This window comes from Glycine soja, chromosome 18 (genome assembly GCF_004193775.1).
Source record: "Glycine soja cultivar W05 chromosome 18, ASM419377v2, whole genome shotgun sequence".
Lineage (NCBI taxonomy): Eukaryota > Viridiplantae > Streptophyta > Magnoliopsida > Fabales > Fabaceae > Glycine > Glycine soja.
In genome coordinates this window covers 24,326,058-24,342,784 of record NC_041019.1, presented here as the reverse complement: position 1 = coordinate 24,342,784, position 16,727 = coordinate 24,326,058, and the positions used below count along the sequence as shown (strand labels likewise).

At 34.2% G+C, this 16,727-nt stretch overlaps 2 protein-coding genes across 2 annotated transcripts; both read right to left on the bottom strand.

Annotated features, from left to right (window-relative positions):
- Positions 1-9,276: 9,276 nt before the first annotated feature.
- On the bottom strand, positions 9,277-10,020 carry LOC114397118. Its single transcript, XM_028359232.1, has one exon. It carries the CDS (start codon positions 10,018-10,020, stop codon positions 9,277-9,279), a length of 744 nt encoding a protein of 247 aa, XP_028215033.1.
- LOC114397117 (kinesin-like protein KIN-12E) lies at positions 9,915-14,820 on the bottom strand. The gene is made up of 11 exons (XM_028359231.1): positions 14,728-14,820; positions 13,843-13,998; positions 13,658-13,762; positions 13,148-13,383; positions 12,705-12,774; positions 12,571-12,615; positions 12,399-12,461; positions 11,600-11,665; positions 11,200-11,483; positions 10,960-11,101; positions 9,915-10,109 (listed from the first exon to the last, which is right to left on the bottom strand). Exons 1-8 carry the CDS (start codon positions 14,818-14,820, stop codon positions 11,654-11,656), a joined length of 780 nt encoding a protein of 259 aa, XP_028215032.1. The 3' UTR covers positions 9,915-10,109; positions 10,960-11,101; positions 11,200-11,483; positions 11,600-11,653.
- Between the last annotated feature and the right edge of the window lie 1,907 nt (positions 14,821-16,727).

Here is a 16,727-nt window from a genome sequence, read left to right as displayed (position 1 = left end):
CACCGTTCAATAAAAGCACACCCAAAGTTTCACAATTCCACAATTCCTAAAATAGGCCTAACTCACAAAAAATCCCCAGTGGAGTCGCCAACTGTCGCAACGTGCCCTTCGCGGGCGAGTGAGGGCGAGGCTCACGGGTGCGCTTTCCAAAGGAGGAAAGATGCGCGGAGTCGCCACCAACGTTTATTTGTGGAAAACGTCGGAAAAACCGAAGGAAACCGGTCAAAAAAAAATTCTAAGTTCGAGAGTTGTATTTACGCTTGAGGAAGGTATTAGCACCTCTTACGTTTGTCTTGAAAGACAACAACCTATTTTTTAGAATTGTGGAATTGTGTTATCTTAACTTTTATTTCTTTTTATTTTTTGAGGTCGACAAAAGCGGGGCTTTTGCTCCTACGTACCCTCCTTTGGAGAGGAAATCAGACCTACGTAGTTCTTTCTTATGCATGGATCAAGTGATTCTCTTTACTTGAAGGGTGATCATTTTAAGGCGTTGGACCTTAAAAATGATCCTTTTTACTTAGTAAGAAACTGAAATGATAAACTTCCAAAAACCTATTTTTGTGGACGAGCTTGACTAGGCGAGTTGATTTTAGCCTTAATTTCACTTTAGTTATTAGTCAATTCAATTAAGAATGAGAAATCCCAAAGAGAAAACGTCCGATTGATCTTTCGCTTTTATTTTACTAAAAAATCATTTTTTTATTATTATATTATTATTTTACCTCTTTTTTGATTTCCAACGTGGTTACGGCACGACCGAACGGTCGGAATTCATTTTAACCAAAATTAATGGATGACACAATTCAAACGATCGGTGGAAATTTATTTTATTTTTAGATTAGGCGAGAAACAACTTAAATAAATGGCTTAAGCACGTCAAAAGGGGGTATAAAAAGTAAACGAAAACGAGAATAAAAATACATGAAACACAATGTGGACCACCACGGGTACATATAATGAATTGAAAAGCTTGGTTTGAGGTACTTACCCGTTGAAGACTGAAGAAAACGAAGAAAGAACGATGGATCTTGAAGAACGGTCGAGAATCTTCGCGTAATTACTCACGGAAATGTTACGGAAACGTTACGGAAGCGCCTCGGCTTGGATTTTCTTCACGGAAATAATTTTCCTCAGCAAATTCGAAAGAGAGAGAAGTGCCTAAGGGGCTGAACCCTTTTCTTCTTCACTTCTTCCCCTATTTATAGCAAAATAGGGGAGAAGCTTGCCGCCCAGCTCGCCCAGGCGAGCCAGGTTGCTTCCTCCAGAAGCAATAGCCTTCTGGAGGGCCCAAGTGGGTCTGGTTGCTATTTACACCCCCTTTTTTTTACTAAATGCACCCCCCTTTTCTATTTTTTTTGTAATTCTTTTTCCGTAACGTTACGAAACTTTACGAATTTCATAACAATACTTATTTTTTCTTCCGCAAGGTTACGAACCCTTACGAATTATGTATTTTCTCTTTTTTAGCTTTCGAAGAAGTTACGGAAACTTACGGATTGCGCAAAAACACCTCTTTTCGACTTTCGCCACATTACGGAATTTCACGGATCGCGCAAGCCTGCTTCCTTTAGATTTCTGAGACATCTCGGGACTTCATTTATTGTGCAACAAAGGACGCCAAGTATCTCAAAGTGGCTAACCAAAGATTGCATGTCATCAAGTAATAATCCCCGGACGAAATTAGGGTATGACAAGTGGGCTGAACCATAACTAAAATTCACTAATCATAATTAGTGAAATTTTGGCTCCAAAGTTTGGCTCCACAAATTCAATTTCAAATTCAAGTGAAATTTGAATTGAAATTCAAATTTCCCTCCAATTTTGTGTGACACTTAGGCTATAAATAGAGGTCATGTGTGTGCATTTTTTTTAACTTTGATCATTTGAATATTAACTTCAGATTTTAGAGCTCTTTTAGAGCACAAAATTTCGTGCTCTTCTCTCCCTCTCCCTTCATTCATCTCCTTCTTCCTCCAAGCTCTTATCCATGGCCTCCTATGGTGGTGAGCTTCTTCTGGACTCATCTTCTCCTTGAAGTGGCGTCTCCTCTCTCTCTTCCTTCTCCATTCCGCTGTCATTTATCTTCCAAGAAGCAAAGGAATCCATTGATGAAGAAGATCCTAGGCCTACAAGCTCCAATGGAGCTTACATCATTTCTTCGTTCGTTATTCGCTTTTGTGATATCTTCTCTCCACCATGAGTAGATCAAGGAAACCACGAGATTTGAAGATGTTAGTGTTCCTCTCATTTTTTCACTTGAATTTTTTTTTAAATAAAATATCATGCTCTGTTACACTCGCTGTGTATTGATCTGCAATTATTTGATTTCTGCTTGTTGTAAACATTTATATTATAAATGTTAAAATTATTTTTATTATTTATTCAATTCTTTGATTTTGAAAGAGGTGGCGACAATTCCTAGAGAGAGAAAGAGCCAACAAAAAGAGATTGGGCAAGAAAGCTCTGCTAAAAAAGCATTATTATTATTATTATTATTATTATTATTATTATGATGATGATGATGATGATGATGATGTAGGCTCTGTTCTTCTATAGTTTCTTGCTTTATTTTCTAATCAGAGAATAAATAAAAAAGATTAGGGAAGAAAATAAATTGGTAATTAGAAGACAAAAGGATTGAGATGACAATGACACTGATTAAACTACCTTTTGTAGTTTACAATTTTTTAGAAATGTTTTTGAATGATGTACTTTGAACAATTAGTTAATTATAAATATTAAATTTCTTCATAATTTATTTCTGAATTTAATTTTAAGCCTACATTGCAATTAAAAAAAACTTACAAAGTGACATGAGGGTTCTAGAAACGTTGCATTTTCTGTTCTTGATATGACTCTCTTCTCATCTATCTCACCGTCGTTCCTTTAAGATATATCTCAGCCTCCACCGTCACATTTATCTCTTCTTCTTTCGGATTCGCATTTCTCTTTCTCCGCAACAATACACTCACCTTCAGGTATTTCCTTCTTCCTTTTTGCATTTCTCTATCTCCACTGCAACACACTCACCTCCAGGTATTTCCTTCTTCCTTTTTTTTTTCTTTTTCGTTCACTACTTTGTTTTTGGGAAAGTTCCATTTGTTTACCAGTTTGCCTATACAGTAATTCTACATTTCTTTTAATTCATTCATCGAAAATCAATTGGTGAACCACCCGTGCGTATGCACAGGTTATCGACTAGTATATTCCTAAAAAAGCAATATTAATATATCCATTCCTATCGTCCTATGGTAAGAGTCATTGTTTAGGTAGATATATAGTAATGAATACTGGCTAGGTTTCTCCTCCAACCCTGATCATAAGTGCTTTACCAATTGAAAATGGCTTGTTGACATGATGATTAGAGAGAAAGACTTATCATCTAAAGAAGATCAATTATCTAACCATGACCAATTTAAATAAATATGCATTTTATTTTTATTTTATAAGCCAAAATAATATAATAATAGTTTGTAACCAAGTTTAGCACGAGGTCCAAGATTAGTCGTTTTATTATTATTGATTATATGCATTGTTGTATAATCATAAATAACATCTTAATTTCCCTACAATTACCTTATGCTTTTATATAATTTTTTTAACCTAGCAGTACAAAGTCTGTGAATATCATATTATAAAAACGGTATGCGTTTGAATAAGGAAGGACAGGCAAACTATTTTTAAAAAAATATATATAATATTGTAAAATGTAATAATTTAGTTTTATGGCAGTCACATGTTCAAGTAGGCCATTTATTGTAATTAAATGTTTGAAAGTATCAAGGATTAATTATTCACCAAAATACTAAAAAACACACTCATACAACTTAGCCTGCACTTCCTCTCAAAAACAAACAAACAAAAAAACCTACGCTTATTAAATTTTAGGCTTAGTTAGCAAATATTTTTTTTTTTGCTTGAGATTTTTTTTTGAAAAAAAAAAGTCATATTAGTATTTGTAGTTGTGTAAAATTTATATTTCTCTGATTAATTAAATTGAAAATTGGGTTATTCACTTTATAGTTAGTTTTTTTTACTGCACTTTATAATTAGTTTTATTATTCTTTGTGGATCTGAGACTTCGTGTATTTAACAGCCAATTCCAATTTGATTATTTTGAGTTAAACTGATTCTTCTTTAAAATAAACTATTTTATTATCTATTTTATCAGTTTAATTATTATTTTGATCTCTATATTTATCCTCACTTTATTGTTTTGACCTTACACCTGGAAATTATAAGTTTTAGAGTGCACTACTAGAAATATTGTATTTTACGACGCACATTCTACGTCGGTCATACATTACCCGACGTAGTAATGCACACGGTGGCATTTCCGTAAATATATAAGTTTTATATACGGCGCCTTTCGTATACGACGACGTTTCACTTAAACGCCGCGTTTGTAGCTTTGGTGGAACTAATCTAAGACGGTGTGTTTGAAGACACCGTCGTAGTTGTGGTCAGAGACAAAGACGGTGTTACGTGTGCACCGTCTTTAATTTTGTTCTTTAAATACTCCTTGTTTCACGATGATTCAACACTCTCGCGTCCTCGAAAAAGCTATACCAAAACCCTAATGCGCATGCGCTCTGTTGCCTGAAGTCATCCCAGCGACGACTCCGTCGTGCCCACCGTGACATTGCCTTTTCGACCACCAAGAACAAAAACCCTAGCCATTGTTCTGACCACCACCACATATCCGATCTCGTGCCCTTTGGAGTGGTGTCGTGACCTTGCTTGTGTGAAGGTAAGCATGTCGAAGTTTTTGAGTTCTTGTTTCATAATATAAGTTTTTTAGTTCTTGTTTCATAATATAAGACTTTTAAAATGTGATTATCGACTTCTTGAGTTGCCCTAACAATGTCATCGTTGAATATGCGAAAAGGATTTGAAGGCCAAAGGGTTTAGTTAAGTCAGAGTACTAACGAAGTTGATGTTGTTGGTTGTTTTGGTTTCGCGTTTTTGTTATCTGGATTGGTGCACTTCGAGCATAGGTTGTTGGATTTATTACCTATGCAATTGTGGTTTCGATTATTTTCTTCCATTATTACATATGCGAAGCATGAATCAAATGAGAAGCATGAATCAAATGTGCCAAAATGTTCTGGAAATTTGGGTGTTAAAAACTCTTACAGTGTAATTGGGTTTTGTTTGGCAATTTTTGTGCAAAATTTATGTTTGTTTGTTTCTTTACCTCTCTTTGCTTATAATTTATGATTCAAATTAATACATAAGATCAGTTTTCTCATCTTCATTTTTTCATAGCAGATAAAGAGGGAAATATCCACCTTGAAGCTGCTGAAGCATCCGAACGTGGTTAGATTATAAGAGGTAACATCCTAACCTGTTTTTTGTTTTTTTTTTTGTTGACCATGTGTTTTTTCTTTTTCTTTTTCTTGTTTACGTGTAAAAGTGCAGTTAATGCAGTTTAAAATCATTGATTTTATAAGTATTTCCATTTTTTATGTGTTGTTTTGGCATTTCTCTACTTAGTCAGAAAAAGTTAGCTTCGCTTTTATTTTCTTTGTGGAAACATGTGTTACTTGGTTATCGGATCAACAATGTATACAGGTTTTTCACTCATTTACATAGTAAGCAAATTGGAGTAATTAAGCTTTTTCTCAAACTAAGAGTCCAATAACTGCTATTCGAGTTGGATAATTATTTGCGTTGTGTACTTTGGGTTTGAATTATTTTTGTTACATTTTTCAGAGGAACTTAGATCAATTGGAAGACTTACTCAACAAGGTTAAATTGAAGACCATAAGGACTGAACCACCTTCTGCATCTATTGCTGGCACAAGGTACTTTTTGATTATTAATTTTGATTGTGCGTTTACAAATGATTAAAAAAAAATTCTTATGGGGTGTTATTGGTTGGTAAGTTGGTGTATCTTTGGTGTTTCTGTAGATTCTGTAGTTGCTGCGTTACAATTTGTGGCTCCCTCTGCAAAGGGATTCTTTTTGTAAAATCATTTTGACTTAGATCCTATTTGAATGTTTCAACACGACCCACAGTAGGATATCAGATCATTATGGTGTATTTAGGAGCAGATTATCATATTTATACTAATAAGTATATCCAAATGCAAATGTTTTTTTTTGTTTTTTGTGTTTATATTATAATTATTGAGTCAGTATGCTGTTTCCTTTTAGAAACAAATGACAGCCACTCAGAGAATAGTATACATTACTCTCTTTCATCTCTTTTCATTCCTCACACTTTCATCCATTTTCATTCATGTATACCAAACCCATTGTAAAAGTTTGATAGGTCCTGCATTTAAAGTCAAATCAAAATTCAATCCTTAAGAAATAAGGTTGTTGTCTTAAATAGAGAAAAGTAGGACAGTAATATCCACTCCAGGAATAACATAAAATTCGTAATCTTGAATAGTTCCCCAAAATTTAGAATCCTAGTTAGCATAAAGTGCTATCTGTCAGCCTATTGAGATCAAAAGTTTGATTCTGAAAAATGATAGCATTTCTGAGCCTCCAAATTTATACTGTAGCTGCTATCCACCACATTGTCCTTCTTGTGTTAGAAACCTTTGAAGTTGCTGAGGAGTAGTGCTGGATAAAATTATCCAAAGGCCTACAGTGAAACACCTTGTCTTCCTTTACCCAAGAAAGGTATTCCCACCATATAGCCATAGTTTTGCCACAGGTGAAAAATAGATGGGATGCGGATTCGGGTTGATTGTGACAGAAGGGACATAAATCATTATCTACTTGAATCTGCCTCTTGATCAAGTTGTCCTTCGTGGGAAGTCTGTCCCATAATAACCTCCAAACAAAAGAAAGGGCTTTAGGAGGAAGTTTGATCTCCCAAAGTTTCTTGAATCCCAGGTACAGACCTTGAATGTACCATCTCAGATTTAATAACTTGATAACCAAATTTAGTTGACAAAATCCCAGAGGATTCAGCTCCCCAAACCCAGGTATCATTGAGATTGTTGTTAACTCTGATTTGGTGGATGTGATCAATGAAAATAGAGGCTAGCTGCACCTCATTATCAAACAAGTGTCTTCTCCAAACCATATTCCAGACCCATCCATTCTCTGTCCAGGATCCCACCTCTGCCACCCTTAAATCTCTTTGGGAAGAAATACTGAATAACTCATGGAATTGATCCTTTAGAGGAACTCCTTCATCACCCCAAGGATCTTCCCAAAAGAGGAATTTGTCACCTCTCCCCAGCTTCCACCTGATTTGATTATCAGCACTGACCACATTTTGCTGTTGAAAGATGGCCCTTAAATCAGCCCACCAAGTAGAGAAATACTGCTTTCGAGGACCATACTCCAATCCCCTCCAGCCATTGTACATAGAGATCAGAATTCTGGTCCAAAGCTGGTCTGGTTGGTGGAACATCAGCCACTTCCATTTGAACAATAGAGCCTTGTTAAGACTTGGAAGATCTCTAATCCCCAACCCTCCCATATGCTTAGGAGAGCAGCACTGGCTCCAAGAAATCCAAGCAATCTTCCTACTATCTGGTTTTCCCCCCCATAGGAATTCTTTGGAATTCAACTTACTAGTGTGTTTGGATTAGATTGATGGTGAAAAAAATCAATTAAATTTTCATGATAAAGATAAAGTGATAAATAGTTGTTTCTATTTTTTTTATGGTATGGCCATTATTTTGTGGGATAAAATGGATTGTTGTGTTTTATCCCAACACAATATATACATTGCGGCGGTTTAAAAATTAAAATACTGATTGGCTATAAACGTCACAAAGCATACAGTTGTGGTTTATTTGGTCTTAGCATTTATTGGCGGCTATAATTTGCCACAATGTTTTTTCTATTATTTTTTACCCCTTTTTGAATTTTAATGATCTAAATTAAAACAAAAAAATTTCTAAACATCTTGTCTTCAACAACATTGGAACAGCTCTGAGCTCTCTCTGGTCCTCAATTTGTGCTTTTTATCCTCCAGTTGCAACACCCTAACTCGCTAAGTCACACGCAGCACCGTGATTTTCTGCAGGTTCTCATCCTTAAACCTTAATTTCGTCCCTTGATTAAATTAATAGTTATATATATATATATATATATATATATATATATATATACATCTTAAAAACTATAAACCCTAATCTATACTATCTGTCAAATGACCAGACCAAAGACCCCTAATTTAATCGCAGGTCGTCATTCCTGCCAGCAGAACACAGAGGCCAGCATCGTGTGTTGTTCAATCTAAGGTACCTTCTGCCTGCGTTCGTTCTATCAGTTATAGTTTCATTGTTTATTGCATTTGAGGTGGACATGAACTCCCCTGTTATGATATGTTTCCTACTTTGTAACTGTTAACTGTCATTTCTGTCATTAAGTTTCTAAATACTGAAATAACAATACCTGCACAATCAATGAGTGTGTTCTCATAAATTGACTTAAAAGAGTTGAAGCCAAGAAAGTGGCAAGGCGTTCTGATTCATTGGAACAATTTGTCTGTGAAATGACGCGTCTTTTGTTTTGAATTCAAATTGTTTACATTTTATATAACATTAAATTGCACTAACTCCCCTTAAAAGTTTTTGATATTGCACAAAACCCTTGGTTTTTTAACGTTTACAGCTGCTTTCTTACAAGGGTACATGGTGTAATGATTTTCAATCAATTAATGGTATAGTGTAATGTACAAGGATATTAGTGTCATGTTTTGCAAATAATTAATAGGGTTAGTGTACGAGTAGAAAAAACAGGGATATCAGGGGGAATTTCCGTGACATTTACTGTAATTTACTCTTCATTGATATAATTTGTTTTTTTTGGAAGGCAAATATATATATATATATATATATATATATATATATATATATATATATATATATATTGTTTAAAAAAGTACCACAGGTACTACAAGATACATAGTAGACCTGTAAAACATGAAACAAAAACCACCCTACAAAAACCATTGTCAATCTTGGAACCAATTTCTTGACCATCCTCCCCTTTATTAACATTTCTATTATTGTTCTCAGCAGCAGCTTGTTCATACAATTCAATTAGTTTACTATTATCCTCAATCAAGGCTTTAAGTTTCATCTTGAGTTCATCATTCTCCTTTGCCAGCATAATTGCTGTCTCATGAGCCTCTGCTTCTCTTTTTTTTTTTTGAACAGCCAAAAATAATATTATATATATAAGAAGCATAGTACCAGAGGTACTACAGGAAAACAAAGGGTAGCATCCCCTAAAACACAGAAAAATAACCAACAGCCACCAAAATCAATAAAACCCATCCCTACAAATGACACATTAAATGAATGACAAAGACATATAAGAGGACCATTGGTGAAAAGGAACAGTAAAATCCTTTTCCCATCCCCTCAACCAAGACCAAGTGAGATAAATAGATCTGTCCATCAATTTAGATATGTCAAAAGACTGGTTGTTGAAAACCATGTCGTTTCTAAGGCTCCAAATGGATTTGGTAGCTGCAATCCACCAAATCTTCCTCCTTCTGTTAGAATTCCTCGATCCAGCCAATGAACAATGCTGAAGAAAGTTGTCCATAGGCTTGCTGTGCAAAACTCTATCTTCCTTCACCCATGAGTTGAATTCCCACCATAATGGCATAACTTTATAACAAGTGAAGAAAAGGTGAGAAGCAGATTCCACTTGGCTTTGGCAGAAAGGGCATAGATCGTTTTGGAGGACAATCTGTCTACTGATTAAATTATCCTTAGAAGGAAGCCTATCCCAGAGTAATCTCCAGGCAAAGGATAAAGCTGCAGGGGGGATTTTGATTTCCCATAGCTGTCTAAAGCCACTGTTTGGCTGATGGAGAGGCTGCTCAGATCTGAGACAGTTGTAAGCTGAATTTGTAGAGAACATTTCCGTTGGTTGAGCTCCCCACACCCAGTCATCCTTCAAGTCTGCAACAGGACTTATAGCTGAGGTCTGGTCGATAAAAGTTGTGGCTTCCCCCAATTCACTATCAAAAAGATGTCTTCTCCAAGAAAATTTCCACTCCCAGCCATTTTCTCCAAAAATCCCCATGCTTGCCACTGTCTGAAGTTTTTGAGAAGATACCTCATATAAATCTGGGTATTTTTCTCTAAGAACAGAGCCATCACCCACCCAAGAGTCTTCCCAAAATAAGATTTGATCAAACATTAAAATTTAATAAAATTAAAAATTAAAAAAATCAAATAATACTTTTTTATGTTATTATTTTCCCTTTTTATACATATCTTTTAAATTTATATTCTTTATTACATTTTAAATATGAAAATGAGTTGTAACAAAAAAATGGTTAATTAACATTTAAGATAAAAAAAATATTAGTAAAAAGATAAGTTTTAAAGATTAATTGAAATGCAATTAAAGTTCAAGGTGCCTATTTATGAAAAAGTTAAAGTTTAAATATCAATCATAATAATTTTAAAGTTCATGTTGTCTATTTGAAAGAAAAAGTATAATTTAAGTATTAATTAAGACAAAATTAAAGTTGAGGCTGTCTATTTGAAAAAAATAAAATTAAAGGGACTTAATTCTCCTTTCCCATTTTAAAATTATAAATCAATGTTATGGGGAATATAAACTCTAACCCCATTTGATTGGGAGAAAAAAAATAGATAGAAGTGAAGTTATTTTCATGAGATCTACTAGAAAACACTTTTTTTCCCAAATTGGAATGAAATGGAGCAGAATAATTAATCTCTATTTCATTTTTATTTTTTAGTTTTTATTATTATATAAAAAATTAAAAAAAATTATGTTATTTGATTTTCTTTTTCACTCATCAAAATAAGTAGAGAGAAATTTCTCTACTCCCCCTCCCTATTTCTATTAATCTAAATAATATACTTTATTTCTCTTTTATTTGTATCATTGTTATTTCTCCTTTAATTTACCTATTTTCAATTCTCATAATTAAGCAAATCAAATAATATGAATTGGCAGGTAAAAATGTGAGTAATGTAGCAGTTTTATTACCTCAGCATCAAACTTCGCGTGCCCAGTGAGGTTAGGACTGCAGAAACTACGTTGATACGACTGACAATTATATAAATCTTTGTCCCACCCTGAACTTGATCTTATCATCATTTTACTATTGAAGAGTGCTGTCGGGTGTAATCTACACAGAATAACATTAAAGATATATCAAAATTTTATCCATGTTTTAATACATGCGTTATAGTTAATTTCCCCACTGGCTAGTTTTCTTTTCTTTACCTTGAAGAGCCATGAGCACTGATTTCATAAGGTGTTTGTTCCATAAACACAGATGATGGCAAATAATTTCTATTATCATTCCCAAAGTGTCGTGGGGCATTAAGTCTTCCGTACATATAAAAAATACTATGCCTTCCTTGCAGTGACCTATTCTGAGTTTGCTTCACCTTGCTGCCTAGATCTCCACAGATATCTCTACTCCAGGATTTTAGTCTATGTTTTAGGTTTTGAAGTTTGCATTTTAGAGCATACCCTCCCCAACCCAAAGGTTGGTTTTGTATAGCCTGTCGTAGATAAAACATATCAAGTCAGAGAGAATGTGACAGACAAATGGACTAGTAAGTTGAATAAATTTTTTTTTTTTTAAAAAAATAAGAGTACAAACAAGTGTGATCTAGACCTGAATATTGAGAAACTCATTTTCCTCCCTAACCAAAGACTGCCATCGTGATTTTCAACTTGACTCCTAAAGACAAATATTAATAAGAATTAAATAGTTGAATAAGTCATATTCACAGAAAATTTAAAATGCAAGCACAAAAAATTACAAACAACTATAAATGTAAGATAATTAAGCAGAAAGACATTCTATCTTTTTACACATTGGATATCTAAATAATTACTAGGGCCTCCTTATTCAATGACTGGCCATATGACAATGATTGACATATGGACTGAGCTTCTAGAATATCCACAATGTGATAATAGTGGTAAATGAAGAAAAATAGATGATTTAGAGTTTCCACCCTGACCATTTCTAAAAAGTGGTAAATGAAGAACATGAAGAAACAAAATGTATAGTCTAAACTGCATTCCATGTCTACCACTACCTACTACTTCTTGAGCGCCAGTATTTTTCATGTTAGATTTAAAACACACTAATTGAGATGGGCCTGTTTTTCCATTTTCATGAGATTCAATATATGTCCACCAATATTTATACTGGAAAGCTTAATTTAGCAAGATTTGATGACAACACCAAACTGGTAAATTATGTTGATTTCAGAAACTTAGATAAAGACTCATGAAATTTATACAGTGGGTCACTGAAAAGTGACTGCTAATCTGAAAAGCTAATAAATGGGCACAATCAAAATCAGATTCTAGGTTCTAGCTTACATCTATGTTGAAGTAAGCTATTGTGACATTCACTGCTTCAAACATGAATATGGATGCAGGAAATACTATATCATTCTTACCTGTTTGGAGATGAGATTACCATCATTATGTACATCTTCGATCATCAAATCAGAATTTTTTTTCTAACATTCGCAAAAGACAAAGAGGTCAAGATAGGAGTTTGCAGTGCCTTTTATTCTAGACACAAGAAAAAATTATTACACTAAAAAAAGTGAAAACCTGAACCCTTACCAGATCTGTTTCATGCATAAATTTCCAATCTAGTGCTTCCAACAACTACACATACAAGTGAAAGGAAAAAATAAAAATCAACATGAGAGGGATTGACTGAAAATTTTACAAAGTACAAAAGCATCCATTCATACCTTGTTTTCCAATACCATGATTTGTTCACTCATCCGTTCTCGTTCACCTTCCATACAAAATGACTTTAACCTGTTTTGAAGATACATAAGCATTAGCAACATGACATTATGGAAAACATGTATATGACAAAAAAGTCACTGGTAATCTAGCTAGCACTAATTTGTTGGAGAACTTGGACTGGTTGGTTGACTAGTTTCTTTTGAGTTTGACAATACCATAAGGCTGTGTTCTTGCCTCAACTGATTTACATTTTTTCATATTTGTGGATATAATAGGCAATGTATATATTGTTCGTACTGGAAGATTGATTTTTGGTCATAGAGTAACTATGCCACTTCCCAACCTTTACTTTAATCATGAAATCAAAGTGAGTTACTTTTGCATGCACATGAATAAAAAAAAAGCAACAAAAAAGTATTTTAGCTGTATCAATAAAACATGCCTTCTAATTTCTTCTTTTAGCTGCAAATTTTCCATAGCAAATGTAGTTGCTTCATTATTCCGATCCACCTGGACCCGCAAGACCTCAATTTCCTTCAAGTGCTCCTCTTTTTCTTTTAGCAAGTGTGTCTCAGCTGAGATCTTCTCAGAAGCAACTGTTTGTAATCTTTTTATTCCAGCTTCTCGAAAACGTAGTCTCATCTTCAAACTTTGTATGTCATCTTCTCTTTGTCTCACCTAAAATCATCCCATATTTTCAATCATTTAATTCATCACAAAAACATCAAGAATTATCATTATTGATAAATCAACAAAAAACAGTGATTATAAATTAAAACATTGAAAATACTAGAATGGAGCTCTATGACAACAAACTAAATTGATAGGTGTTTCTCATATATAATTATAAAAAACTACTTATAGGTCAAAACTTGTTTATTCTCTCCCTCATTAATCAATCATTCAAAACTGATAACAAAACAATAAGAAATATATGGCTTTTCAAAGATACCAGCTTCATGGACGCTTGAATTTCATCTCTTAGTGCCTGTAATTCCATCTCTTTGTCCTTTTCCCTTCTAAAGGCCCCAACAAGGGCAATGTCATAGTCTTTTTTCTGCAAAAAGAGAAAGATGCTTATCAGTAAACAAGGTTATGGGAGACTGAATGATTTGTTGGACACAAATAAATATCAACCTGAGATATCCTTTTAACAGAGGTTAATGGAGTGAATGATCCTTGCACACCCTCCCACTTGAAGGATCCAGGAGAACATGGGAAGTTGACAACTAAAATGTCATTATCCTGAATTTCTCCTCCACCAACTAGACCACGCAAACGGGATACTTCTTTCTGAAACCCCAAAAAAAAGTTACAGTACAAACCAGGCAATTTAGTAATTTAGTAGATATCAAGGCAGAAATACAAGTTGTAGGAAGCTTTTCCACTTCCCTATAAACAGTAGGTGAAAAGTAAAAGTAAACTCTTGGCCAATGTACTTTTCTAACAAGAAATTAAGTATTAGGTAATTATGTACAAAGACTCCAATTAAATCAATTAATATTCTTGTAAATTGATGATGGCATGAAAAACCACCCTCAATACTGATGCAAAGCATTTGACCCCATAACTGGTATAGTAGGATAGTAGATAGTGGAATAACCACTATTATGAAATTTATAGATATAAATTAAGTAATTTATATTACATTATATGCTAAAAAATTATAAAAGTTACACAATTAGTAGTTGAACTAGTAAAGTGATATTCACTTATACTCAAATTATATAATAACATTACACACTATCAGTAATAGACATTCCATTCACAAGTTTGTACCATTATTATTACGTTCAAAATTAAGTTCACACATGACATTATTTACAACAGTGTTATTTAGCCGCTTGAAATAGTATTGTAAAATGGCGTTGTCTGAGTAAATTCTTTTTATTTACAAAAATCAAAACCTGTCTGACTAGTTTTTAGTAGTTACAGTTTATATTTGCAGTTTTTTTGGTATTGGTTCAGTTTATTCTTTATTAGTCCTTTCATATATTCAAGTCATTAGTCTAACTTTAGAACATATCTCAGCGGGTCTATCAGTGTATCTATATTTGTCAAGTAGACAAACACATATTCCTTTTCAAGTAAGTATGCCATCATGGGGTCCTTCATTTTACGAAAACCATGTGTGCCCCTACGTATTTCCCAATTTATCATATCATTAAATGTGGTGGATAGGTTTATTGTTAAAAAAAATTATACATATACAGCAAGGCCTGATATGAAACATGCAAAAATAGACCTTTGAAATTTGAAGTCAACCATGTGCTGAATTCAAGGTTATTAAAACTGGGGAAGAACCTTACAATTGAGAAGAAATTATAGAAGCAAACATTAGTGAGCCACTTGCAATTTAATTCTTTATAATATGAAGTTGATTGCCGCAAATTATTTTCTACATATTACACAAATGTTTGTCATATATGCGGTTGATTGACGAAAGTCTTATTATTTTTCAGGCTGAATCAGGCACCAAAGAATCACCAAAGAACTCTTTTAATTATTTGCAGGTGTGTTTATTGTTTGTAGTAATAGTTTAAAATATGTTTTTTAAATTTCACAAATGAGAAACATGTATGATGCCTGAAAACATGTATGCGTTTAATGCCTTGATATTCATGCGGTGTAATTGTTCTTTTGAGCTGTCTAGTATGATGTTTATTATGTCATACAATTACCAGAGTACCACAGGTACTATAGGTACAAGTATAGTTTAAACACAATTGTGGTTCAAAAGATGAAATTAGAGGATGGTATTGTGGACCAGCTACAGCCCATAACTTAAGTACATGTATGCTGCACCTCTTGGAAGAGGTCTCAACATTTACCCTTCCTTTGTTGTTTTTTTTCCCGGGAAAAATCAAATATATTATGTATAAAATTCAGTACTAGGTGTACTGAAGTAGGCTACAATAAATCTCTTCATCTCCGCCTTTTTATTTCCTTACCCGACCATCCCCATAACATGTATTGCAAGCTGTTCAAATTTCTCCAGTCCCCTTGCATGCGGAGCATGTCATTGACCGCTGGAAGATGGCTAATGGAGTTCTCGTTGATGAGACAACCCGGTCTTGACCTCCACAACTGCTACATACGGATGGTGTAGTCCCTGGTTTAGCCCCTGAACCATTGCAAGTTCGACAGCTATCTAATCGGCGTATCTCTATCTATTTTTCTATGCGAAAAACTGCTTCTTTAAAATTGAAAACAAGACTGTAATACTCATGTTTAGAATCATTTGCTCCATTCCAAGAACCTCTGGAACCTCTGCCACAATAATTGCCCTCAAACAATGATTCGAACAAATGTAATGGATTGCCCCAACACCCAACAAAAATTTTCAATAATAGTGTCAAGAGCGCTAACAAACCCTACATGTAAGACTTAAGGGGAAAAAACACCCTAAGGCTTTTTTTTTTTTGGAAGGCAAATTGTATAATATATTAATAAGATAAGCACAAACAGTACAAGAGGTACTGAAAGAGATAATACAAAGCACCTCTGGTGCTGCCTCCCAAATATAAAACCCAAAGAACTCACCAAAAAGTTCAAAACCACATAGATTAACCAAAGTGATCCTTTATATTAGAGGACCAGTGATTAAAGCTAGTGTTGAATCCTTTCTCCCTAGCTTTTAGCCAAGACCAAGCTGAAAAATGAAGCTGAATTTGAATTGCACCACTTTCGTCATTCAATTTCGATGCTGTCGTTTCTGCAGTTTTTGTTGAAAAATGCCAAATCCCTTGAAACAGCCATGCACCATTTGACTTGTTAGCATTGTTGGTCCAACTAACTGCACTTGCTATTGTGTTTTGTAATGCAGCGTTTTGTACAAACGGTGCAGTGCTGTTGTGTTTTCTACTGCAATTGGTGCTCTATGCTTGTGATGCATGTCAAGTAATCCCTAAGCCACTAACGTTTTACATAGAAGGCGTAACATGGATCGAAGTTGGATGAACGCATCACGTATCACTGAAGAGTACGAGAATGGTGTTGAAGAGTTTTTGCAGTTTGCTCAA